This window comes from Enoplosus armatus, chromosome 13, assembly GCF_043641665.1.
Source record: "Enoplosus armatus isolate fEnoArm2 chromosome 13, fEnoArm2.hap1, whole genome shotgun sequence".
NCBI classification, from domain to species: Eukaryota; Metazoa; Chordata; class Actinopteri; order Centrarchiformes; family Enoplosidae; genus Enoplosus; species Enoplosus armatus.
This window is the reverse complement of record NC_092192.1, coordinates 20,735,140-20,762,185: the sequence shown is the minus strand read 5'-3', so window position 1 is coordinate 20,762,185 and position 27,046 is coordinate 20,735,140. Positions and strand designations below refer to the sequence as shown.

Below are 27,046 nucleotides of genomic sequence, written 5' to 3'. Positions count from 1 at the left end.
TAAGCATAATTTGTTCTGGGGTTTGAGATCTGTGCTGTTATCAGTCGTGAGAGATTGCTTTCATTGATTTCGCCGTTCCCTGACCAAATACTTACTATGAGGTTGCCAGGATATTTCTCAGAGGAGGTGTGTTAAGCTGTGATCATCGCTTTCGTTTGCAAAGAATGTCCGACTTTGAAAGTTTCAGTTCATATTTCGGTTTGGAGGATCCGCAGTGGCTATGCATGGTCACACTTTTCATTGCGTCCCTGGTTACTCTATTACTGTATTTCGTACAGTATTTCCAACAAAGGGGGGTGGGAAATAAGCAGAGAGCAGCAGAGGACAATGCGGCGAAGGAGGAAGCCGCCTCTCTGCTGGGATGGGCGCTGTCACTGAAAAGCTGGAAAAGTCAGTGGAGAGGAGCCTGGTGCAGGGCTTTGAATGACGAATCGAGGAAGCGTGGGGTAAGTCTCATGACCACCAAGCCACTACTCTTCTCGGTGCCAGGCAGGTGACTTCAATAAAGAGAGGGCAGCTTGTCATAGGGTGTGACTGGGTTGGATTGAACTGAAGAAAACCCCCATCTATGCTCTCATATAGATAGCTTTTGCAGACCCACTCACTTCAATCAAATCTATGCCCTATCCTTTGGCACATTTTTGACAGTTGACATGCCCTCTCAGTAGTGTAAAATTTGCACCTTCTTGCACCGCCTCTAAACCATCTGCGCTTCTGCTGAATTCCTCAGAATTATCAAGTCAGAACATATGCATATGCACGTTGCCAGCGTGATACATTGCGGCCCAGATCATTGCTCATTTATTGGCAACAACTTCATTTTCCTGCTCTGCAAGTTGTGTAATGGGTTTTGGTGTCTGTCTGTCTTCCTCATCAGGGTCCTGTTCTGTTGACATTTGAAGAGGATGATCTTGAGGCGTCAGAGCTCGTGGTCAGCCAAGTGTCCAGCTTTCAGAAGTCTGCCAGAAACAAGGTACACTGACCTTGAGGTTGAAGGAAATGCCTTTTTATATTGAATGTTTATGTCTGCTCTGTGTTGTGTCTTCCCAGTCATCAATGAATATATTTTTCTGGGAGATATCTAGATCAGTTGAACTATTGTTGAGGTGGGCGGTGTTGTGTCCTCCTCCTCCCAACCACTGAAAAACGATATATTTTGTTTTCCGTGGTAGCTTCAGCATTCATCTCGATTACAGCAGCAGGCACTTATAGATTTCTAATTTCCTTGTTTATGTACTATATTGACCAAGGCTGTCCCTCAAATCAATCACCCTTTCCCTAATTCAGTGGAGAGGGAGCTACTCCACCACCAGTGCTGCATTTAAGCCTACAGTCGACAAGCACTGACTCATCAACTGGCAGACTTCGGTACAGAGATTTCCCCCATTCATTTAGATTCGGCAAATGAATCTGCTTAGCATTTTTCAGGTGTCCACATGCTCATTACAAAAATCACTATGAATGAATGAATACTTCTGCTTGAAAAAGGCTATTAAACACTTCTGATGATGCTTCTTTTATCAGTCATGCAGATTATGCACCAACCTGCTGCAGACTGTATAAAACAAACTGCCACCCGAGGGCTTTTATGTTTTTTAGAGAGGTCAAATAGGGACAAATTGCTTGCTGTGTTGCTGGCCTGGTCAGCTTTTGCAGTGCTACCAGTGCAAACTCAGCCCTTTCTTTGTGATCATCATGATATGGACCAAAATACCAGGTGCTCTGTTGTTGAATGCTGGGAGTTTAATGAACACAGGCTTATTTTTACTCTCACACTGTGTATGTGCGTGCGTGTGTGCGCGCACATGCGTTTTAAGAAGCTTACATAGATGTCAAGCTCAGCACTGAGGAGGAGCAGACAGACAGGAATGCACCAGCACCAATGTTTATGTCAAGGTGTCCCCTCACAGTGATCTAATACCCAACTTCTCATCCTCCACTGAAATCAGAATGAATGCAATGAATAAATATGTTTCAAGTAAGAGGACACTTTACCGTGTGGTAATTTACTCTGTTGCAGATGCCTTCCATTGCAGTGAAGATTATTTATTGTTCTCACAGATGATTGAATCTGCTGATAATGCCTTTGGAAGCTAGTGCAGATGTAACTTCTCCTAAGGCAAATATTTTGCTTTTGCATCAGATTTAGCAAAAGTCAGTGTTGTACACACATCTCGCTGGTTTTATTTCTGTCCGTCTGTTCAGTCAGTGTGTTTCTTGTTTATGTCTCTACACGCTCTCAGTAACATGCGTAACTTTATCAATGAGTCCTTACAGTTCCTTTCACACATGGATAGACATACAGCACCTCACATTTTAGTACAAATTCTACTTTCCCTCCCTATTTGAGTTGCGTTCATATTACATGATATAACTACAAATGCTTCAACTCTAGCCTTCTCGGTAGATTTATATTACGCTAATGCCTCACTTTGTCATCCCAACAGGCTGCTTGCTGCAGTGTGGTTGGGGAGAAGCTACAGTTCTCTGTCAGTGCAGCGTCAACAGCCATGGCTACAGCAGATCCTTGTAAATACACCGTCTGTATAGCCCCACTGGAGCTGCAGGTAAACGCTCTATTATTGGCCCTTGGGCTTCTATTAAAGTTGTGAGTTTTGCGAAAGCAAACAATACTCATTTGTGCTTTTGTGAATATCCCCTTTAACACTAAGGCGTCAGAGTTACATCCTTTGGAAGTCTTGTGGTTTGGTTTAATGGGAGATTTTATTGAACATGATGTACTGCCCAGCATTGGCTCACTGCTAGCAGGAGTCTTAGATTACATGGTTGGGATATCTTTCTGTGCTTGGCAAATGTCCCAAAGACCTCATTAACATCACTGTCAGGCCCATTTCCAGTAAGGCTGGCCCTACATTCACATTTATCAGGGGCCTATACAGGCCTATACAGGATGGATGTAACGCTATAACACAAATGACTAACGACTACTTGTTCTTACCTGGAAATTACGTTTTTTTTTAGCGTTTTTTAAAAAAAAAATTTATCATGGCCAAACCTGACAGGGCTCATTATTCAGTAAAATATTTCTATGGCTCACTCACAGTCTTTCCCAACACTCCTCCCTCGACAGACTTGGATGCAGTGTTGAAGTAGAGTCAAAGCTGATGTTGGGATTTGTAGTGGGTAGTATGCCTTAAGCAGTGGTAAGCTTTCAGCTTTCAGTGTTAAATCTTCACCGATCTATGGATACAAGCGGCTATACAAACTAACCCAATTGTATTAAGGCTATTTTTAAACCAATAAGGTGCTTGTAACCCCTCCTGAGCTCATAGTGCCATAAATACGACCTGAGTGAGAGACTGAAAAGTTAAAGTCAGGACTAGAGTCGGTGTGGTTTTGTTTTGGTTGTGGGTCGGTTGTTGTTGCAGGAACATAAAGGAAGCCTCTTGTCTCCTTTTCACTCTAATTGTTTCGGCTTAGTCTGGAAAAGTCAGAAAGCCTTTTCAAACGTCTCCATCCACCCACTGGAACATTTGTTAGCTTTTGACCGAGATCCATGCTAGAAAGGTCCTGGCTGGTCATGTTATGAGTGTTGGGATATGTGGAACAGAAGCCCTGGGCATTTACAGTATATGGACAATAATACACCCAGTACACTGTGGTGTGCTGCTGAGTGGACTTTGTCTTTTGACACATGGCCTGTTGCATGTGATGAGGGACACACATGTGACACGGGACATTTACATACCTGTTGTATGACTTCTGAACGAGCACGTCTCTCTTGTCGTCGTTAGTCAGGTTATGTGATCCTTGAAACCATTTTAATGGCCATATATTTAACAAGCCACTTCTTGGCAAACAACTTCTGTTCTTCAGTTCATGTGGATGGGTGTTTTACTATTGTGCTAACATACCCTCCCAGTTTAAGCTTTGTATGAACTGATCCGGGTCTTATCAATGCAGACTGTGATATTGTTCTTCTGAATCCATCTCATTGCTATCTGATGAGGCCTTTGTTTGGCATCACAGAGGCGGCTGTTCAGTCTCATGCTGGAATCCAGGCATGCTGGGACAGGATGGCCCAGTCTGTTTTATGTCTTTCTCTTTTCTCTCTCCTTCTTTCATTTTGTCTCTCAGCTGAGCTAGTTGTTGATGTGCACCTTGCTGACCTTCCCTACTCTACCATTTTCCTGTTTATCACGGTGACCAGAGGGGCACTGCAGACGTTTGTTGTAGAGTGTAGGGTGTTGCCCATGGCGTCAGTGTTACTGGTCATATCATTTTCAGGGTTTTATTATACTGACTTAGTATACAGAACATGATTGAAGAGAAAGAATAGAGTTCATAAAACAAAGAAAATGAACAAAATATTCATGGGGAAAAAAACATTGCTCGCTGCCATTAAAGTTAGTCAACAAGTTAACAATAACGAATCCACTGGGATGCATTATGTCTAATGTTATGAGATATGGTGCAGTGGTGACAATTTAATGCTTTGTATTGGTTTGGTAATGGTTTGGTATTTGGACGCATGAGTCATCAAACAACAGACTGATTTATTTTAAAGTGAGGGACCAAAAAGCCCACATGAACATAACAGTTACAGAACATTCTGCAGCCACAATAATCCTGCATTTAGTTTTAGTTTAAACTAAATGAATCCCCAATTTACTTTGAAACTTAATGAAGCTAGTGAGCGCTGTATTGCCCCTGATCACCATGGCGTTTATAAGAAATCATGATTTTTCTCTCCTCTGTGTTCCTCAGCTTGATCTAAAGATGCAAGAAGCTGAGGATGAGGTGAAGGTGAGCTGGGGATCGTCCCACCTGGAGACAGGGGAGCTGCAGGTGACGCCCACGTTCACCCAGGTAATTATAAGGCTGTAGATGAATAGATGTACCTGCTGTCTGTAAAACAGGCATTTGTTTGTTGTTGTTGTTTGTTTTTTTGTTTTTTTATTTTTTTGAAAAACCATTAGCATGATGTGAAAGGTCAAAAATACAAAACCTTACTTTAGATCTGGCCAGTAAAGTAAAAAAAAAGTAAATATGGGTTCAATATATGTGTGATTAGTGTGATGTCATTCTCTTTCTCTCGTTCAGGACAATGCCAACACTTTCAGTGTAGCTGCCATAAAGGAGCAGTTGAGGCAGCTGTTATGTGTGACGCGTCCCTCTGTGTTGCTGAGCTGCAGGCCTGCTCAGGCCTCAGAGGTCAAGGTGAGTGGGGGAGTCGAGCCTGACGCATGGCATCTTAACAGCTGTCACACAAGAACGCCATGCAGACAAGTGTGCGCAAGTTTGTCATGCTAGGTCGTTGCAAATTGATAAATAGACCCTAAAGCGGATATAATCTAAATTAAACAAAAATGTCTCAAATGACAACAACAAAACAACACAAATGTAGAAAGGGGTCCCTCGTAGTGATGAACCTACAGAGAGCTATCAGCTTTATGGAGCTTTTAGCGAATTTCAGTGAATTGTTTTGCTGTCTGGCCCACAACTATACTGTTTTGGTTCACTCTAACTGCTCTCGTAGCGTTGTTTTCGGCTGCAGAAGGCAGCTGTTTTCAACAAAAAAGCTATAAAGACCCACTGTACGCAACCTTCTCAGCGGCAAACGGCAAAGAGACAAACGTTAGCAACTAGCTGGTGAACACAGCGTTTATCAGGTAAAGAGCCGGGTATTTCCCTCAGGAGACCAAAAACGGCTAAAAGAGAGAGACTATTGGATTTACATTCATCAGGTGGACACAAACACGACTAACGACGTAACTGCAGGATTTGTAAATACGCAACTGTCTGCTAACAAGTTCGCCAAATTCACTTAAAAGGTGATGTCAATACGGTGTTCACAACTTGTCTCTGCTGCACTAACGTATAAAGAATTTATTATGCTGACATGCATTTACAAATAGGTTTTTAGTGATGCTCTTTTCAAATTCACACTTCACAATTTATGTCGTTAGAATTCTTAAAAGCACTACATGAAATCAATATACTTCTGTAATGTTTACTAGAGTATTAGGCATGGTCCTGCCTCTCATTGAGATATGACTGAGTCAGTCTTGAAGGCCAAATCTGAGAGTTAAGTTATCAGATACACTGATATGTTCTCATTTTGTTTGTGTGACTAAAGACTTGTAATGCAAATTCTCTATGGTCATAACGTAAATCCAAAGCAAATACAGAGTAGGTTCTGTCAGCAGGGTTGTTTTCCATAGAGTCTTCCCCTCTTTCCAAACTATTCTTATACTGGCTTTCTCACGCAGAACACTATGAATACACTACACATTTAAGTACCTTGGATGTTGAGACGCTAACAGTAGTTTTATTCTCTGATTAAAACTTTAACTCTGACACTGCAACATTTACAATAAGCATGCTGTAGGTAGCTTCTGAGATTAATGATACAAGGTTTAGCTGCTTTACCTACCCTGTTTCTATTGATATTGCAGCCAGTACATCAACATTGTGGAGTAATTTACTTACTATGATTTCTCCAATAGGGAGCCTGCAACAACCTAGTGTCACCCCCAAAACCCCCCCGGGCCCACGACTGGAAGCTGCTGGTGAAGAACATCCGCGTGACACTGAATCAGGAGGAAGATGCTGCAGGTGGGGCGCTTGTCACCTTAGATATTCTGATGACACAAAAGCTCCATCCATCCTCCTCCTTCCATAAAATTATATTTACCTGAGGTCCTGCACAGTAACTTGAGAAGAACTACATTGTCAAATTAGTATTTTATTAATATTTAACCACTTCCATTACCTGATGTGTTAGATTGTTAAGTAAGACTACATGGAAAATGGAATATTACCTCCATCTGAGTCACACAACTTTTACATTACTTCATTTTAAAACAAACATGTTAAAACATGGAGTAAGATGCATTTTGTTATAGCTAATCAACATTGAGAGTATCATATTTTTCTCATATGATAGAAGTAATACTATTTTAGGGACTGTTTCTGCCTGGCCTTTTTTTATTTGGCCAACATGCTATAGTGTAGTTGCCAGTTGGCTTTCAAAGATGTTAATCTACTGGTTAAAACGGAGAAGTTTTGGCAGTACATTATTATACATACACCCGCATCACTATCACTACACCCAGTGTGCACAAAAGTGAGATTCCTGATCATGAATGAGTGAAAACAAAGCAGCCGGCTGCTGTCAGCCATGAAACTGGAGGACAAGATGTTTTGAGTTGATGAGATGCTGTTAAAAGAGTTGTCCCGTGATGATGTCTTAGACTATAACATCATCCACAACAACTTTGTTTTGGTGCTTTCTGTGTTGAGTCATTGTCTAATTGTGAGTCAGCGGTTTTCAAGACTTCAGACATCCTCTTTTAAGGATTCTGGCCGACACTTATTATTGTACAGCAGAGACATGACACAGCGTTCAACATTTCACTATCTGTTTTCCGTCCTTTAAGTGAAGAACAGTTATACTTAGCTTCACATGTGAGACTTCCTGTGGTCCGGAAGCCAGATCCAGAGCAGCTGCAGTGGATGCTCTGTCTTCAAGGTCCAGTACAAATGTATCCATTAAGACACAGTGCTTTCACAGTATTGGAGCCTGGCTTGTGTCCAGTTTAAGTGCTCATCACATGTTTTGAGGAAGAGCTCTCAACCAGTAGTTAGTGAGTGTCCTCTACCCTGTGCATAATTCATATATACAACGTACGCTGACCTCTGTTCCCATTAAAGTGAAGAATTGGCCAAGCAAACTGTTGTCTCGCAGCAGCGCATCTTTATTTGATCAGCTGTCAACAGATTTTCGAATGAATTTGCAGTCAGGTTTTGGATCACACTGTATTTAATTTTTTCCTGTGATGGTGATGCAGACTGTTTCCTGCTGTGTTTGTAGGCAGCATGAATCCTCTGTGTGTACTGCAGTTAGATGATCCTCCACAGAGGTTTAACACCTCTGTTTTGAAGAACACAACAAATCCTTCCTGGGACCAGCCGTTTATCTTGTAAGTTTTACCAAAGCTCACTGCAAACAGAACTCTGTTTTGGGTTTTTTTTTCTATGCAATCCATCAACAATGTAATGCATTTTCTATCTTTTCCTGAATATTATTTATTTTTCTATCCCACCAGTGAATTGAATGGACTTTCAAAAGAGCTCAATGTGCAGTTGATGAATGATGGACAACCTCAAGAGAGTGAGTTACTGGCTGCCTCTTGATAGTTTGTGTTTTAGTCATTGTGTCGAGGAGTTATTTAGTTAATTAGCTTTGACTGTCTCATGTTGTGTTACTGCCAGACTTAATGAGGTGTGTGTTCTCTTCTCAGATTCCTTACTTGGTCAGGTGTCGGTGCCTTTTGATCTTGTAAAGAAGCAGCCCAAAGGACAGCAAACATTTGCACTCATGACCAAAGACGTAGTGACTGGATCACTTACTACTGACGTAAGGCCATCATCCCCGTTAACACTGGGATATTAGCACACGTTTGCCTTTTAATATCAACAGATAAAGTTTCATTCTTCTTCATGTGTCTGAGGTTTTCATATCCACAAAGTTCGAATATTAATTGTGGGGAGTTGTATCCTTCAGTTTACCTACCTGGAGCCCAGTGAGGTGAGGTCCTGGCACCCTCCCACCCCAGCCTCCAATAAGAGGGTGGAGATGGACCGTACAGTCATGCCCTGTGGCACGGTGGTCACCACCATCACCGCGGTGAAGAGCAAGCCAGGGCGACCACTCCCTCTTGGACTCAACATAGGTACAGCACCACAAAAAGGGATGACAGAGTCTTATTCAGGGAAGGCGTGTGTCCCATAATTGATATACAATATACAGGGAGGCTCATGGAGGTTTCTGTTTATTCTGGTGCTGCTGATGTAAGGAAAAATAAGAAATAGCTGGTGTGAAGAGATAGTGAGTGTTTTCAAATTTCCACACACTGTTCCAAAAAAAAGTATAGGCTGAAATTTCAGTTTTGAAAACCAGCTCCAAGCAGGTGGAGTCACCTGGTATTGGTAACAAGTTATTCCTCTGCTGATGTATGATGATCCTTTGGTGCCATTGTGCATTGAACAACTTGTTTCCCCTTAAAACATGCAGTTACTCAAAGTAAGCACAACTTTTTCATTTGAATAAAAATCTACATGAATACTGCAGTAAATATCTTCACGTGTTGATGCTCCAGTGTCAACTGACCTAACGCCTTGGAAACCAAAACAATGCAAACCATGATTAGAGTAATTAGAGGTTTGTGTTTGATATATCTAAAACTGGATTACACTTTTCAAATACATTCAACATACAACAGTTCAAATACATTGTACATCAAATACAAATACGCATGAAAAGTCTAATTAAACATGCAACACAAAGAGAGTACAGAGTGGTAAATGGTTTAAAAATTTAAAAAAAAAAGATGTCAATAGGCCCCTTCATGGAAGACATTTTGACTTGCCACAGTAGGAGAAGCACATGGGAAAATGATAACATTAATGATGGTTGAATTCCATTTAGCTGCCTCGGTTTAAGGGTCCTGGTATCGTGCATGCTGCTTGCTGTCACGTTGTAATGGTTAATTTGGACACTTGCACAGAACAGAACCATCATTATATGTTAAGTCCTACCATGACAAGTCAAAATGTCAGCTGTGAAAAGGGTCTATAAGTCGTTTTTTCCAACTCTATAATGCACATTGTCAAACCCTAACAGCGTATGTTTTGAACTTCCATTATACCCGTGAAGCAGTGGATTAAGATAACTTCGTGCTCCCTCAGATCCTGCTCAGAAGGCGGTGGCCATCAAGCCCAAGCTGTCGGAGCGTCGTGTTTCAGAGCAGGCGTCTATGCTAGGGGCCAAAGTCAGCAAGGCCCTGTCCTCTTCTGATACTGAGCTGCTGATGCTCAATGGCACTGACCCTGTGGCCGAGGCCGCCATCCGACAACTCCACCAGTCTGCCAAGCAGAAGCTCAAGTCCCCTGTGAAGAAGAGTACCATCATCATCTCTGGCATCGCCAAAGTAAGCTCCAGTACTAGAGGAACTCTTAACTGGTGCATTATACTGTTCCACTGTAGTAGAACAGATACAGGGTTTTAAATGAGAGGGAAATGCATAGAAGCCAAGGAGTGGTCAGTCTCTTTATAAGCTGTTGATTATGACCGAGGAAAGAAATAGATCTTAAAAGAAACAATGCGTGGAGCAGGAGGAGTACACTTCACGTGCCAATGATTAAAGCTGGGCCTTCCTGTAGAAAAACAATCTGCCTAATCCCGCTGCCGTCCTCCTGCCCAAACGACATTAAAAGACAGGTGAACACAGGTCCTCAGCTGTAGTGCAAATAGTTGGTCATTGATGATGCCAGAGAAAATATTTACATGAACAAAAGCAGAGGAAAAGTCTCTTTACTAGAAACTCATTTTAAAAATGGGGATATGCTTAATTTCCCAGACGCCCTTGTCTCAGGATGATGAGCTGGCTCTGATGGCGGGCTACGCCGCGGCGATGGACGCCTCGATGTCAGAGGGCAGCTCTACTCAGGATATGACCACAGCGATTGTGTCTGGGACCAGTAGCCCTCCAGAGGAGTCCGAGGTCCAGGAAGGCCCCAGTGGAATAGGCCGGCCCCCAGAGGACTGGGAGAGCCAAACCGGAGAGGAACTAGACCACACCTCGCTATCTATGTGTGTGTCTGAGGCGAGCTGCAAGAAGAGCAGAGGTGAGGGGTCACAGAGGGGACTCACTGACTACCGAAAGCCACCATAACTGTGGACATATCGGGTCTTTATAGGCGTATTATTCCATAAATCACACTTAAAATCCTCCAAAAACATATTGCCTCAAAGGCCGAACTTGTTCAGTTTGGCTGTTTTCATGGCCGTTTGTTGCTCCTCAGTGATGCAGTCTGTCTGTGTTCTTTTCTCTCTTTGCTTCTGACTGTTTCAACCTTTCCTTTTGAACTGCCATCTTAGAGGAAAGCAGTGCTAAGCACACAGTATATCCAGATGAGTAAGTTATTTCATGAGTTACTTGTAGTATCCTTGGTACTCTAGTATGTGTAGTGTCTGCTAGCTGTCAGTAGAGTAGATACCATAGTTTTTCCTGCAATGTCAAATTCATTGTCAGTTCATGTAAAATCAATTAGATATTAGCAGATCATTTAGTTGCTATAATTTAGAAGTATTGTGGGGCTGCACAATATAGACAAAGGACTGTGAATATTTTGGGATATTCACTTGTGATATGATGTATGATTCGGACCTCTGGTACACGGTGGGCAAGGATCCCACTGGACCTGCATGTGGCAAAGACCATTCTCACTATTTCAGTCCATTTTTACATTTTCATAGATATGGATATCAGGAGTAATGGCGATCAAACATCTTCTCATTTTGCAAGTGTATTGTTCAGCCTTTTGTCGTGTGAATGTATTATGTATGGGGGATACTGATTTCACGTTCTTAATTTGTCATTAATCCATAGTGTTTTATATCAACTTAATCTAATCCACAGATATTAGCAAATCCCAGAGACTCTTATGAGCTGAAAGGAAGGAATGCGCTTGCAGTAAGGTTGACCTATGCGGCTGCTCTCTCTTGGTACAGTTCAGTGTGTGTTAGCTGGTGATTAAACACACTTTTTCTAAGTCTATTGTCCCTATCCAAAGCTTGACGGAGCTCTGTAACAGAGGGAAGACTAGTAGTCATAGGGGGAATAGGTAGATTCTTTTTTTTCTCCAACCTGTCCCATCCATGCCAGATTCTTTTTACCGTCAATAACCAACAATTTCCAACTAACACAAATTCTGTGCCACTGCTGCTTCAAATTGCTGCAACTTTAAATCAATATTGTTTGTGCCCATTTTCATTTTGCCTTGAGTGGTGTCATCTTGACATAGTCCTTTGGTTCTCCACTACAGGCAGCTTCCTTCAGAAGAGCGCCAAGCTCTTCTTCCGGCGGCGTCACCAGCGCAAGGACCCGGGGATGAGCCAGTCACACAATGACCTGGTTTACCTGGAGTCTCCGGCCGCCGTGGAGCGGGCCAGCCGAACAGCCACGCTTAGCCGTATGCTCAACCGCAAGAGTAAGAATAAGAGCAAAGCCAATGGCTCTACCTCCATGGGGGAGCCACATGCGTGACCCCACCTCAGTCCCTCCTACAACAACTACCGTCACCTCCACCTCAAACTTGCACTGGTAAACTTCCTGGCTAACCTACTCCCCCTAATGCCTGACTTGCATACTGGGGCTCCTGCATTGTGAATGGGAAAGCTGTGCAGATGGAAAAATATCCTCTTTTACTGCCATTTTGCTGCTTCCTAGAAGAAGCAGATATTCCACCAAAAGCAAGTGTGTGCATGTGTGGATGCAGGTCTCCTGTCTTGGATTAATGGCATTTCAGAGGATATTACTTTGCATGTTTCTTTAATTTGATTTTATGCAACATTTTGAAATCTTTTAAGTGCTTTTGTGGCCTTGTTACCAACAGAAGGGACTGGTGTGGGCCGACACTCTTTACCTCACTGACACTGAGGGTAAAGAGGAAACTCCCTGCTGTACACCGTAAGGTTCCTACGGTGGACCAACAGGACCAAAGATGAAGAAAAGAGTGGTATTTGTATGATTTGCACAATGGTAGTACCTTTTATTTAAAGTGCAATGACAGGAGCTACTCTTGTGATAGAGATTTGTGTTCACAAAGGGAGATGTTATTGTCACCGAACGACCGGTGCAAGTGAGAGGAATACGACTTTTTTTTTTTTTAACACTAATACTATGAAATATGGTATTTATATCAATTCATTTAAAATCCTTGTCATTTTATTCCAAATAAAACAAGATCAGAAGAACAGCTATATGTAATGCACATATAAAAGCTGTGAAACAAAGCTATTGGGGAAAATGTCGGCCTTACTTCTAACAAGGATATCAGAACCAGTCATTCATGATTGGCATGTACAGAGGTTGTGTTATCGTGTAACACCGGCCATTAACATGAGCTGACACCCTTCCAAAAAGAAGAAAAGGCAAGCAGTGACACTGTGGCTAACATGACACTTCAGCTATATGTGAGCGTTTTATGTTTACTCCTCTCTGCAGTGTTTTCAAATGATATGCAACTGTCCCCTTTGTCTTCCCAAAAGATTCCTCCTGCACACTACTGTTATCAGCAGGGTTGTTACTGTGTCAAAAGGGAACCGAATGAACCTTTATCCAGGGACTGTGACGTTGAACTCGGCCATACTTGTCGCATCACGCACTAATGAAATTTGTTCTAGACTCGTCTCAATCCTGCATTGAAATGGTCTTTTTTTATTTTATTTGATGTTTTATTGTTTTTAAAAGGATGTAGCTTTGAACACATGAACAGGAGAAAGTGTGAACACCTTTTGGGAGCAACCAAATAGTTTGGCTGCTTCTGTGTTTTTTTTTTTTGTTTTTTTTTATCCAGCTAATGATTGTATTTTCTTTGTGTAAGCATTTCTGTACGTCATGCTAACTACTGTTTCTTCAATAAGTGAATCTGCTCAGAGACTTGATGCAGCACAGTGACAGACAGAACTAACAGATTGCCTTACAGTTGTTCTGAGGATGATGTCATGGGTGGACTTGTTCCTCGACTTGACGTGACCTTTAGCTCCTGAGGCCACCATCGCACCAGAGGACTTAAGGACTGTAGCAAACTGTTGGAATGGCTCTGAGAGACAAGCGTACCACCATGTTCCTGCACCATCCTGCAGTGTCTATAATCAAGAAGCCTATGCACATAACATATCTGTTAAGTGAGTGTTTACGTTATTGGACTATCTGAGAATTTAAAACACTCACTTTATGACAACACTATCCTGCAGATCCAGCGTGGGTTGTCTTTGTCTTGGTATTTACAGATCATGGTCGGTTCTGTGATCCCTTCTCATCGCCGGCTCTCGTCCACCATCGCGGACCGCAGTCTGATTCGGGCTGATGAAAAGTCTGTTCACACAGAATCACCTTTAAACTCTGAGGACCGGAGGGGAAAACGGGTTGTTTTAGTCATGCTCCACTTCAGAGCTCTCGCTTATGGCAGCCTGCAAGCATTGGCTACTGTTATGCATTCAGTGAGCAGTAGGGCTGTATGTGATTAATAAACTGCTTCCTGATGTTGTTTTTTTTTTTGTTTTTGTTTTTTAATTGGCATCTGCTCTGTGCACAGAAACTGACTGACTTCACTGTTGTTGCTGAACATCAGTCATTTCCCTGCAGGGATTGTAACTAATACACATATCGAGTTATTTCATTTCCAGCAATAAATATTGATTGAATAACTGAGGTTGTGGTGCCACTTTGAATGTCTTGGCTGGAATGAATTCTCCCCAGTGCTCCTGTAACTTGTAGGAAAATTAACATTGTAATATTCTATTAGTAATATTAAAACTATGTTTTTTAAGACTCAATTACAGACAGAAATGGCTTTATAAGAGTGAAGCTGAAGGTGCAAAACAGTAAATCAGCTCCTCCACCAGCTACAACAGTATTTCTGTATTTGTACATAAGTAAGAATTTGAATGCAGGACTTTTACTTGTGTAAAGTCTTGTCTTTTTACATTACCTTGAATAATTCATTTTACTTCAGTAATGGATCTGAAGACTTCTTCCACCCACTAAGGGTGCTGTGTAGTCAAATCCGTGCCGTGTAGAGTAATGACGTAAATAAAAAGCCACTTATTAGAACAATAAGACAATAAACAAACATATTGTTTTAAAAAGAAAAGCCACGGGACAGGCTTTAGAGATTTCAGGGCTTTCCATATCATTTTGTTAAGTGAAGTACAATAAAAAAAAAAACTCTAACTCCCTTATTAATGCTCTGTCGAGTTGCTTCATTGCAATTCTGACGAGCCTACAATCCCCATAATGCACTCGGCGCGGGTCGTTTCCGGTCCTGCGCCGTCTCTGGAGCGGATTGGAACCCGGAGTCAGGATTCGATAAATGAAGGGTCTTTTGCAGAAAAGGTAACGCGTTTTCCCATAAATGTACACCGATTTCCTACAAAATGGCGACGCAGTTTTGTGGTCGAGGTGCAGCTGGTCTGTCCGCGTCGCTCCGGCTTCTCCTGAGCCGCCTCCACGGCTGACTGCTCTGCGTTGAAGAGCATCGACTCCGGTTTGGTGGCTTCGGTCTCCGGTCCATCCGCCATGCCGACTGTTCTTTGTTACATTTTGCTGAAGAGGAGCCGCTCAGATCGGAGTTAAAACCCGGCTAGAGTTTGGGAACGACTCAGATCCTGGATCCCTTCGCCTGCCCGGACTGCATACGTTAATGTGCATGCTCCAACTGTAGCGCTAATACCAGAAACCACTTGCTGTGGCCATGATGCACTGCTGTGTTTAGCCAGGAGCTCTGATGCATTCAACACAGCTGAACTGTGCCGGGTTAAATGTACAGGCTTGAAGTTCAGTTACATTCAAACACACTCTTAAAAGTAGTTCCTCTCCATAAATGTACAGTCTGCTGGACTTGGTCGCTGGTCAGCTCCCTCCTGTCCTGATCCTTGTTTCCTGTTGTGTGTTGACATGATAGGAACTGTCTTTCCCTCTGTTCACAGGTTGGCATAATGGCTGAGCAGACGCCAGATGAGTTCATCTGTGAGTATGACTCCGGCTCTGACTGCACTGGCAGTGTGAAGTGTGAGACTGGGCTGTGATGACAGGTGTGTGTGTGTGTGTGTGTGTGTGTGTTTGTGTCTGTGTCTCGCAGGGTGTGAGGACTGTGGCCAGTACCATGACTCCGAGTGTCCTGAGCTGGGACCGCTGGTGACCGTCCAGGACTCCTTCGTCCTCAGCCGGGCCCGGTGAGTGACAACCCCGAGGTGTCTGCACCTCACTGACTGCACTCAAACTAGTCGTTTCATCCATCCATAGAACGTCAGTACATTTCCTAAGATTCAACCAGAGGAAAAAGACAAAAGAGGCTCAAACGTCACTGGTGCCGGCAGCCATCAACCCTGCAGGACTGAGCCGGACCTCTGTCCTCCTCGTGGAGAGGTGGAATGAAAATACTAAGTGTCATGTTATTAATATTATAGACCTTTTGAAGAGAGATCGTGCGAATAAGAGGCCCATTGCAGATGGTTGACTTTCTGGCTCTTGAAGTCCATCCCACACATGCTAAACTGTTATAACACTAGGCGATTCGAAGGAAATGTATTTATTATGTGGTATATTTCATAACAATCATACAAAGTCCTCTGTCTGTGTCCTGGATCAGGTCGTCTTTACCAAACAGCCTGGAGATCAGACACGTGGCTGACGGGGCGGAGGGGGTGTTTGTTCTGCGCCGGCTGGTCAAGAGGACCCGCTTTGGGCCCTTTGAAGCGAAGAGGGTCCCCCGCCTGGTGAAGGAAGGAGCGTTCCCTCTGAAGGTGCAGCCTGATGAATCCTGACCGAGTTTACATGTAGAGAAGACGCTCTAGGTGCTCTGTCCTCGTGTAAAGGGACGGACGCGATGGTTTTCTTTGCTCTCTTAGCTTCCTCTCTTGTTAATCCTTGATCCTTCAATGGGCAGATCTTCCAGAGGGATGGCGTGGTGGTGTGTTTTGACTCCAGCAGTGAAGAGGACTGCAACTGGATGATGCTGGTACGCCCTGCCACCGACCACAAACACCAGAATCTGACAGCTTACCAGCAGGACGATGGCGTGTACTTCAACACCTCCCAGGTACGTGCATCCATCCTAAACCTGAGCCTTTTTGGGGCTGCTGCTGTTGGTCCAGGATTTCAGGGATTCGTTTAGTCTCGTTTCTAATAGGAGCTTGGTGTATTCTTCCCTTTTTGCACCTGCTGTGTGTTTCCCAGGATGTGCTGCCAGGAACCGAGCTGAGGGTCTGGTATGGAGCTTTCTATGCCAAGAAGATGGAGAAACCCGTGCTTAAGCCTCCACTTCAACCGCCACCTCCAGCAGGTAGAAGACACGACAGCACCGATGCTGTTGTAAGGTGCCATGGCAACAGCGTCGGTTGTATCTTTATAGTTTTTCTCTCTTTTGCTCAGATGTGACATCCTCATCTGCTAAAACGGAGAGCTCAGAGAAAACTGCCGCCCACATGCCCCCAGTGGCTGAAGACAACAATGCAGGTAAACATCAAAACATCCATCACCTCCAGTCAGTGCATCTTAGACGCATTCTCCGATTTCATCAAGGGGGAAGCTCAGTTTTCATTTCATTAGAGGGTAGTTTTCAAAACTTCTGTAAGCTGAGGAAATGCTGTGTCATGATTTCCCCACTCCCTTCTGTTGATCACAGGCAATATGCTGAGTCATCTCGGTGAGGTGAAGACGGTAACGGTGCTTCCGGTCGACCCGCTCCTGCCCCAAGAGGAGAGCCTGGTCGGCCCTGATGAGGAGGAGGAGGAGGGCGACGCCCCTGCAGCTCGACCGGGCCCCAAGAGGGGGCAGGGCCGAGGGAGGAGAGCTAAGGGACGCAGGCCCGGAGCCGCAGCTGCCGCAGGCAAAAGCAAAGGTGAGCAAGAAGAAACGGTCGGGCTGGAATCCAGCCTAAAACACAGCAGAACAGCTTGAAGGTAGTTGTGTGATACACTTTGCTTAATCACAAAGATATACTACTCTTTGTGATGTGACACTTCAATAAAATTCCTCCCTGCAGGGCAGAATCATTGTCTCTGATCTTGTGCACAGACAACAGAGCACAGCGTCATGTCTTTTACCGTTTAGCCATGCTAGCGGCGTGGCCCTGGGGATGGCATTGTCTCAGTCGGTCAGTCCAGCACTTTGGTCCTGACTGATTTATCTCATTCATGTCCACCCAATAATGTTGGCGACCCCTTCACTTTCCATGTAGCGCCATCATCAGGTCGAACAATGTTGTCCAATACTTTTTATACGTTTATGACCTGCTAATGGCATTCCCATCAGCCTCTGCTGTACTGTATGTTTAGCGCTATTTAGTTTAAGCTAACACGCTAAGCTGAGATGGTGGTAAACCTGGCAAACATCAGCCTGTTGTCGTCATGGTGATGTCGTGTTAGCAAGCTAATGTGCCCAAGTGCAGCCTCACAGAGCTGCTAGCATGGCTCCATTTTAAAGTCTAACCAAATGAAGGGTCAAAATGTTAACATTAAAAGAAATATTTGTCAATATTTATTGTCACCAGATCTGTATTCATCTCAAACATCAATATCAGTATTGGGCTCATAGATCCATATCAGTGGGACCCTTATTACCCCCCCCCTCCCCCCGATGCTGCGTCTGCTGTGGATGTCTCTTTGACATTGGATTCACGATTGCAGAGGTGAAGCCCCCGGTGGAGAACTCCGAGCCGGTGGCCTCAGAGGCAGCGGCAGAGAGCAGCAGCAGCAGCCTGCTGAGCACTCCAGATGGCGGGGCAGTCCTGAAGAGACACAAAGCCAGAGAGCACAAGAGGGTGTACCGCTGCTCCCTCTGCAACAAGGTCTTCCAGAACAGCAGCAACCTCAACAGACACATCCGATCTCACGGTGCGTGGAGATCCGAAAGGCACAGTTTTTGCTTCCAAAACGGCATTGAAATCCTCATCTCCCTCTTCTCGTGTATTCCCCCAGGTGACAAGCTGTTCAAATGTGACGAATGTGACAAGTTGTTCAGCCGCAAGGAGAGTCTGAAGCAGCACATCTCTTATAAGCACAGCAAGAACGTGGTGAGTGACTGTTGCCTCGGGAGCTTTTACTTACCCTGCTAGTTCATGTGTTTTATATGTCTTCTTTTTATGTGCTCCCCCACAGCCTGACCAGGAGTACAAATATAAATGCAACACCTGTGAGAAATCCTTTCGCCTGGAAAATGCCTTAAAGTTCCATAACTGCCGAACAGGTAGGATAGTCTTTTTTTTTTTCTTTTCTATTTAGCATGAAGTCATCTCCTTGCTTTTCCCTTTTTGAAAAAAACCCGTTCCTGGATGCATTCCTGTCTTGCCCTGCTGGATCTAATTCATTCCGTCGTCTTCTTCTTCTTCTTCTTCTTCTTCTTCTTCTTCCCCCAGACGACAAGACGTTCCAGTGCGACATCTGCTCGCGCTTCTTCTCCACCAACAGCAACCTTTCCAAGCACAAGAAGAAGCACGGCGAGAAGCTCTACTCCTGTGAAATCTGCAACAAGATGTTCTACCGCAAAGACGTGATGCAGGAGCACCACAGGAGGCACGGCGTGGGTGAGTGTTGTCTTCGGCGAGGGCAGTGCATTCTTGTTTAGGTGGTCATTTACATTTCAGATGACTTAAGGTGAAATTCTAAGAAAAGGCATGGGAGTGGATCAAATTCCTATAATGCAGAACTGCATCAAACTACACCTTTAGCTGCATGTCACCATATTCCTTCTGTGGGGCCCTTTTTGAAGCTCTTTGCTGAACTAAAACCACAATGCATCTGTGCAGGACCAAAGCACATGAAGAGAGAGGAGCTGGAGGCCAATGGAGAAGAAGGGACCAAGTACAGGAAGGAGCCGTCGCCCTGTCCCATCTGTGGCAAGGTGAGCACTCTGCACAGCAGCAAAGATTAATGCCACTTGTGGCAGCAGGTCAAACAACTGCTCGTAAACCCTGTTCAGACGTACTTCTTCTGTGGCGTGTGTGTGTGTGTGTGCACAGGTGTTCTCCTGCAGGAGCAACATGAACAAGCATCTGTTGACTCACGGTGATAAGAAGTACACCTGTGAGATCTGCGCTCGCAAGTTCTTCCGCGTGGACGTCCTTCGGGATCACATTCACGTTCACTTCAAGGTGACATTTCTCTACAGCTCCCATGTAACGAGTCTCATTTCCCCGCCGTTTCTTTTCACTCACCTACACCGGCGATAGTGACAAGGCCCGAACACGGAGGATCACAGAAAGATTGACACAATATGAAGCGAGATAGCAGCTCTCGGCACTGTGTTTGTGCTCATCTGTGCAGACAAAGTAGATAAATTAGAAAACTTGTCCGGAATGTGGCATGATGTCAGGTAGTGACGCATATTTTCGACTTATAAATAAGGGGATTTTTTGAATTAAAGAAAAGGGAATTCTTGATAGTTCCCCGTTGCTACTTAAAACAGTGTCAACGACCTCCGAGCTAGCAGCCTACACGCTGAAAATGGCAAGTTTTGACAAAGATTTGGATCGTCTGTGGTTTTAACGGGTCCAGTGAGCTCCCCCAGAGCTAAAGTATAGGTAGGCTTCACCTCGAGGACACCGATGATCATGTTTGTCTCTACTCTTTGTGATGTGACACTACCATGGATAAGACTAAAAAATGCCCAAAACGCACCATGTTACATGGTAGTTGTCACGATGGTTGTAAAATAGCACCTTGGATCATACATGTTGCATTCAATTAGGTTCCGACACCCGCTGTGGATCTCAGCTGTCAGGGACTTGAATCATTTCAAAGAGTTCTCTTGGTTCCAGGACATAGCCTTAATGGACGAGCAGGAGAGAGAGGACTTCATCAAGAAGATCGGCATCTCGGCAGACGACAGCGACGAAACGGACGACGACGAAGAGGAAGATGATCCCGAGCACCACAAGTACAACTGCAAGAAATGTCAAGTAAGCTTCGTCCTGACAGGCGTGGAGACGGCCTGCAGACTTCAACACGCACTTTGAATCCTTTATCTGAACCCGCTTATTCACTTAGTACTAAGTACAATAACGTCCAGACAGCTCACAGTGGTGCTCTGCTACATTTTAGAATATAAAATGTTTTGCCTTTCCCGCTCTCTTGAGCAGAGCGCTCATTGAACAGTTCATGAACATGCCGTCGATGAATCAAAACTATGGCGGCAGATTGTTTTTCACTTCACGAGCCTTCTTCTGTGCCCCCAGCTGTCGTTCGCAAAGGGCAGAGAGTACCTGAAGCACATCATGGAGCAGCACAAGGAGAGAGGCTACGGCTGCGGGATCTGCAACCGACGCTTCGCACTGAAGGCCACGTACAATGCCCACCTGGTCATCCACAGAGAGCAGCTGCCTGACCCGGCAGTGCAGAAGTAAGCAGCTCATTTGTAAATAGTGTAATCACTATTGGGATGGTTCAGGTCAGGATGTAGAAGAGCTCAAGCTGCTGCAGTGCTAATTGTCACCATTTCTGTCCTAAAGGTACATCCATCCATGTGAAATTTGTGGCCGGATCTTCAACAGCATTGGTAACCTGGAGAGGCACAAGATCATCCACACGGGTGAGCAGCGGCCCGGGTCCTCTGTATCTTGTCTCTTAGATTGTTGATGGATCTTCTTGGGTGGTTTTAACTGTTTCTACATGAAACACAATGGTAGTTGTATACAATTTTTTAAAATTGTAGTTTTTGCCATTATTTTCCACAGCAATCGTCTGTATATAAATAGAAAGAGGAGGGCAGTGCTCCAGGAATATAAGAACGGTGACGGGACGCTCGAAGCCTCAGTAGTGTCAAAGCCTTTATTGACAAACAAAAAAAGCTAATATTAATGACTTTGTCCCGCCTGTTATTCTTTGCCTTACTTCCCTTTGGGATGAACATGTTTTGAGTACATGATGGTATGTTGCCATGATTTTGATACTGAAGAAAACCTCCAAACGTGTTACGAGTCATTTTTAAGTGCATTAATGGATGTGTATCCTGTCTGTGTGTTCAGAGTTTTTCACGTGGTAATTGAGTGCCTCTGCATGTGTTTATTTGATCATCCAGGGGTGAAGAGCCACAACTGTGATAAGTGCAACAAATCGTTTGCGAGGAAGGACATGCTGAAGGAGCACCTCAGGGTTCACGACGACATCCGAGACTTCCTGTGTGCAGAATGCGGGAAAGGTCTGGTCCTCACTGCTGCATCACACACTTACTGTTTTTTCTCACCGTGTAAACGGCATGTTGGACACACAATAGCGGACGTTTGGCTCATCAGTAAATGTTCGCCCGTGCAGGCATGAAGACCAAGCACGCTCTGAGGCACCACATGAAGCTTCACAAGGGCATCAAAGAGTACGAGTGTAAGGAGTGTAACCGCAAGTTTGCCCAGAAGGTCAACATGCTGAAACACTACAAGAGACATACGGGTGAGTCAACCAGAGTGTGTCAGAGACTCACAAACGGTGTGAAGTGACCGCTACGCGTGCATTTTTCACCCTAAGTGACACTGACAGTGGGAACTTCACAGAGAGTACATCGTGTTGCTGTTCGTCCTAATGTGTGGTTACTCTCCTGACACTTTGCCTGCAGGTATAAAGGACTTCATGTGTGAGCTGTGTGGAAAGACGTTCAGCGAGAGGACGACTCTGGAAACACACAAGCTCATCCACACAGGCGAGTGTTTCACACGCGTTACAAGACAGCTGCAAGCGGGACATGGGGGCTCTGTAATTTGGTGGTTTATGGTTAGACAAGAACTGATGCCGCAGCCAGAATAAAAAGACAAAAAGCCACTCGGAAATTAAAGGACACGCTTACCGTAAAAAGCAGTAACAGCTGAAGGGCGGAAGAAGGATTAGTTGGGAACAGAGAGGGGAAAATGACAAGAAAGTAAAAACGTTATCAGATGAGTCAAAAAAATCTCCAACATTATCTTCCACCATTTGTAGCGTTAGTTAATATAAACATATTCATTTCAATGTTCCAGCAACTGTCAGCCAAAAAGCAAGACACACTGTAATGAAGAACCCGTGAATGGTTCCTGCGGTATAATTCTTCATCAAGGATTGGACTAAAGACGGGAAATAAGTCTTGGGTGCTCCATAGTAAGGAGTGTGTCTAAGGGGAAAGGAAACGTTTAGTTCAAAGCTGTAAATGCGACTCCCACCAGCAGTCTGCAAAGTGTCCACATCAGTGCGTTTAGCGAGCTGGACTGACCCGGTGTCCCTCTTTCGCACTTGCAGTGGGTAAGACGTGGACGTGCGCGACCTGCGATAAGAAGTACCTGACGGAGTACATGCTGCAGAAGCATGTCCACCTGACTCATGAGAAGGTGGAGGCCCAGTCGTGTCACCTCTGTGGGACCAAGGTGTCCACGCGCGCTTCCATGAACCGACACCTGCGCCGCAAACACCCTGAGGTGAGTCCAGACCGTCATGATGTTTTTACCCCCAACCCCCCCCCCCCCCCCCCCCCCCAGGCCGGCTGCTGTTACTCAATCCTAAAAGTCGACGTGTTGAAATTACGTTTTTTTTTCTTTCTCCGTCATGCCTCCAGGTGGTGTCTGTAAGAATCGATGAGTTCGATGACCTTCAGGAAACTTCGACCATCAATGACTCGTCTATCAGCATTGTGCAGGTTGGATCACAGTTCTTTCACAATACAAAGCAACACATTATTACAAGAGCAGCTCTGACCAGGTTTACCAGGCAATGCAGCAAGAGATCTGATCATCTTAATGACCCTGAGGCAAGATTGTGTTTGATGTGTCAAGCTTGATTTTACGAATCGATGCATCAGATGCTAAATGACGTTGATACCTGGCACTCCTTTACATCATGTTCCTTATACTCTAACTTCCTGATGGTGCACCTTGATTGCACACTAGAGTAGAACTGTCAGAGTGCAAATATGAAGAGTTCCTGTTTAAATGAACAGAAAAGGCTAAACGAGTAAAATCTGGATTTAAAGTGTACCCTGTCACTGTCTACACGTTCTTCTCAGCCCACTCTGACCCTGGAAAAAGACGGCATGCCTCAGGAGAGGCCCAGTCGACCTTCCCGACACCCCAAGAAGAAGCAGCGAGTTCAGGCTGAGCCGGAGCTTTCGGAGTCCGACGAATACGTTGATTTCACCGAGCCGAGGCACGAAGCCATGGCCGAGTTCAACGCCGTCATCGTCGGTGACGAGACTGAGACGAGCTCTGCCGTGCAGAGCATCCAACAGGTACACGTGAAGGTTTTCACAAGGGTTATCGTTTTATTGTCATAATAACAGGTCCAATCTCTTTTTTTTTCAAAGACCACAAGAAATGGGCTGAAGTTTTGCGTGCTGAAGTGCCAAATGCCCAGAGACAGCAGCTGACCACACCTTGCTGACGGCATGCAGAATAAAAAAAGAAATGCACTGAAGCAGAAATGTTACACGTTTTGTTGCAGGATAATGCCATCACCATTCTGGCTCTGTATCACTGGGAGCCTGGTTTTCTTTTTTTTCTTTTTTTTTCATTGTGGTGAAGAGTGATTACAACATCCAACAGTTCTCAAAGTGTAATAAAACGTTGCTCTAAAAGGGAAATAATCAAATGGGGGGGAAAGGGTTTAAAATGTAAACACTCACACTTACACACACAACATCACATTTTCCAGCTATTACTTGATCAGGGATGTTGCATATTCAACTGAAGATTTAACAGTAGATGATGATGATGATAACACACTATGTAGCAGCTGAAACAAAGCAAACTAGGCATGAATATATATATAAATATGTAAATCAGTCATAAATAACATCATTATGATTCATAATATAATATCTGAAATGTTATAATTCAAGCAAGCATTTTCTTTTTTAATCAGTGAGTATAATTAAATCATCAAGAACGGGTTCAACCCATATTAGTAATGTGTTAATTACATTTAGCAGATTTGAATAAATAGTTCGTTCATTACATTATCAACAGATATTACAGTATATGGTTCATATAGTTCTTCTAGTTCGCTTTAAAAAAAAAAAAAAAAAAAATTCCATCATATCATTTTTTCTCTAATCGACCTGCTGCTGCTGTTTCAGGTGGTGGTCCTGGCTGACCCCAGTGCTCCATCAGTCTCCTCGCCAAACACCTCGGTGGGGCTGACTAACATCACCGTCACGCCCATCACCAGCCACGCCCCCACCCAGTTCACCAGCCTGCAGCCTGTAGCCGTGGGCCACCTGACCGCCAGCGACCGGCCCCTCACCCTGGACAACTCCATCCTCACCGTCACCTTCGACACCGTCAGCGGCTCCGCCATGCTCCACAACCGGCCAGCCGAGCTCGTCCCAGAGACGGTGGGTCCCGGCGGGGGCGCGGCGCCCCAGTCGGTCGCCCACTTCATCAACGTCACCACTCTGGTCAACCCCATGGGCCACCAGCTGGAGGCCCCGACTCTGGCCTGGAGGCCCGTACCGGCGGCTGAAGGCAGCCAGGTCGCCCCCATGGTGGAGGGGGCCCAGGGGGAGAGTCACGAGGGCCCGAACCAGGGCCCAGAGCCAGGCCGGCCCGTCCAGAGCCAGCCGCCCGCCCCGCAGCAGCAGAGCGGCTCGGCACAGCAGATGTTCAGCTACTAGAGCAGAGCCTGGGGGTGCTGGTCACCTCACTCAGACATTGTTGTATAGTAGAGTAGATTTTATCAAACTGTACAAAGCTTTGATCGTTGTCACCCAGATGCCTCTCCAGCCCCATGGAAGTGAATGAAATTGTAATGATTTTCTTTCTTTTTTTATACGGACAAAACAAAGTGGCTGTTAATAATTAACGTAATATTTAAAAAGAGAAAGAAATGGTACGTTCAGCCAAAATCACTGACACTCCTCTGGAAGATTTACATTTCAAACCAAAGCAACGTTGAATATTCAAATGCCTTACCAGCCTTTTAAAAGCATGCATGTTTTCAAGATAAGTGAATAATAATAAAAGCTGAGAAGGAAGACACATCTGGTGCAGTCGACAGTTTCAGTGAAAGCACTTCTGCCAGGTTATGTGATAAGTAATGGTCGGCTCACTCATGAAATGTTATTTTTGAACGCTGTAAACTGTAATTATTGAACTGTCTGGAAGAAGATACTGGAAGAGTTTTTGTACTATTATTTTTAAACAAAATACCTCTTTGAAGTGCTTGTTCTTTTTATTTGTCTTCATATGAATTCTGTTTGTGTGGTCAACAGTGAAATCTGCCCGGGGGGGGGGGGGGGGGGGGGTTCTAAATCAAATGTCATCTGAAGCCAACCTGCTTCTGTTTATAGCAATGTGACCATCTGCCCGGGATCTCCTCAGATCTCAGACCAGCGAGTCTGTGTGTGCTCCAGTCAGTCAGAAGCTGATGGCTTTCCTGCAAAACAGCACTGTGTGTGTGTGTGAGTGAGTGAGTGAGTGAGAGAGAGAGAGAGAGAGAGAATAGGACATATCTTCCACAGATACAAATGTTCTAAATATGAAGGGATGCCAAACATGTACCCACAGTTAGGAGTTTTCTTTTCAAGATAACAAAATGCATTTCTTTGCCAAATAGACTTATCAATGACAAATGTCTTGCATTTACATGACTATGTATCCTTGTCTTAAAGCCAATGCCCAAGTCTTCTCTTCTTTAAACGACAGCCTCCGGAGTCCGACGAATACAAATAGTTGATCTCACCGAGCCGAGGCACGAAGCCATGGCTGAGTTCAGCTGAGTTTATCTTTGAGACGGTATTCACCGCTTGATTTCTTTAATGAGGGAACACGCAAAACTCCAAAGTTATAATAAAAGTAATAGTCTGTATTAGGGCTGTTTGTTCCTATGTCAGTGAAAGATTTAAGATGGCTCCCCTCACACAACAAATATTTAAAGTGCCTCCGGCCCAGAGAGAGAGAGTATTTCTTATCACACTGCATGTGTTTGATATTGATGCTTGTCATGTGCAATATGACTATCAGAGGCATTAACATCAGCCTGAAGAGGTTTTGGTCTACTCATATTAACGTGGGTGACCTGGGTTTAGGTACGTGTATCCTTGCTGAAATCCGCCACACATCACAAACACTCAGCAGTGCTCGTGATTAGACGGGAAGAGGCAGAATATTTCACTTGATCATGAACCTGGAGTGTGAGCACACCACCGTCCAGACGCGGCCTTCGTGCTCTCCATATCTGGGACTGCTGTTTAATGTTGGACAGTTCAAACACAGCTGTTAGTGTTTGAGATATTATAACCCAGCACTGACCTCTGCAGAACAAAACAACATCTATCACAGCAGTGCCAGATTTAGTGACACTGCCCTATATTATTTCCCTCACATGTAGAATGTGAAATTAGCTTCATGCATATTTTTTTGTAAATACACTGTCTGAGGTGAATGCTTTAATATGAAAACCTCCAGTAGATGGCGATAAAGTCTGCCAATATCTCACACACAAATATATATTCACTATTAACTAACTACACGTTTGTTTTCTCGCTAAGAGCAGCAAATACCGTCA

General features: G+C 44.4%; 2 protein-coding genes across 2 annotated transcripts; both read left to right on the top strand.

Moving 5' to 3' along the window:
- Positions 1-164: 164 nt before the first annotated feature.
- On the top strand, positions 165-12,233 carry LOC139295758 (C2 domain-containing protein 2). Its single transcript, XM_070918013.1, has 13 exons — positions 165-446; positions 878-973; positions 2,448-2,567; positions 4,729-4,830; positions 5,065-5,181; positions 6,471-6,579; positions 7,838-7,946; positions 8,073-8,137; positions 8,268-8,383; positions 8,531-8,699; positions 9,715-9,956; positions 10,386-10,653; positions 11,854-12,233. Exons 1-13 carry the CDS (start codon positions 165-167, stop codon positions 12,072-12,074), a joined length of 2,016 nt encoding a protein of 671 aa, XP_070774114.1. The 3' UTR covers positions 12,075-12,233.
- A 2,595-nt stretch (positions 12,234-14,828) lies between these two features.
- prdm15 (PR domain containing 15) lies at positions 14,829-25,698 on the top strand. The gene is made up of 24 exons (XM_070917313.1): positions 14,829-14,927; positions 15,521-15,560; positions 15,673-15,766; positions 16,183-16,336; positions 16,480-16,632; positions 16,770-16,875; positions 16,965-17,048; positions 17,218-17,433; positions 18,221-18,427; positions 18,512-18,606; positions 18,692-18,779; positions 18,949-19,116; positions 19,339-19,433; positions 19,552-19,683; positions 20,350-20,490; positions 20,767-20,930; positions 21,040-21,119; positions 21,609-21,728; positions 21,842-21,973; positions 22,137-22,220; positions 22,790-22,965; positions 23,103-23,183; positions 23,550-23,771; positions 24,618-25,698. The coding sequence occupies exons 1-24, from the start codon at positions 14,829-14,831 to the stop codon at positions 25,152-25,154; spliced, it is 3,468 nt and encodes a 1,155-aa protein (XP_070773414.1). The 3' UTR covers positions 25,155-25,698.
- The last annotated feature ends 1,348 nt before the right edge of the window (positions 25,699-27,046 follow it).

Excerpts from the sequence above, each read along its gene's own strand:
- LOC139295758 (XM_070918013.1), top strand. The coding sequence starts at position 165 with ATGTCCGACTTTGAAAGTTTCAGTTCATATTTCGGTTTGGAGGATCCG. Across the intron at positions 6,580-7,837 it reads TCAGGAGGAAGATGCTGCAG|GCAGCATGAATCCTCTGTGT; the intron begins GTGGGGCGCTTG and ends CTGTGTTTGTAG. Across the intron at positions 8,138-8,267 it reads TGATGGACAACCTCAAGAGA|ATTCCTTACTTGGTCAGGTG; the intron begins GTGAGTTACTGG and ends TTCTCTTCTCAG.
- prdm15 (XM_070917313.1), top strand. The coding sequence starts at position 14,829 with ATGCACTCGGCGCGGGTCGTTTCCGGTCCTGCGCCGTCTCTGGAGCGG. Across the intron at positions 15,561-15,672 it reads GACGCCAGATGAGTTCATCT|GGTGTGAGGACTGTGGCCAG; the intron begins GTGAGTATGACT and ends TGTGTCTCGCAG. Across the intron at positions 20,931-21,039 it reads CCTGACCCGGCAGTGCAGAA|GTACATCCATCCATGTGAAA; the intron begins GTAAGCAGCTCA and ends TCTGTCCTAAAG.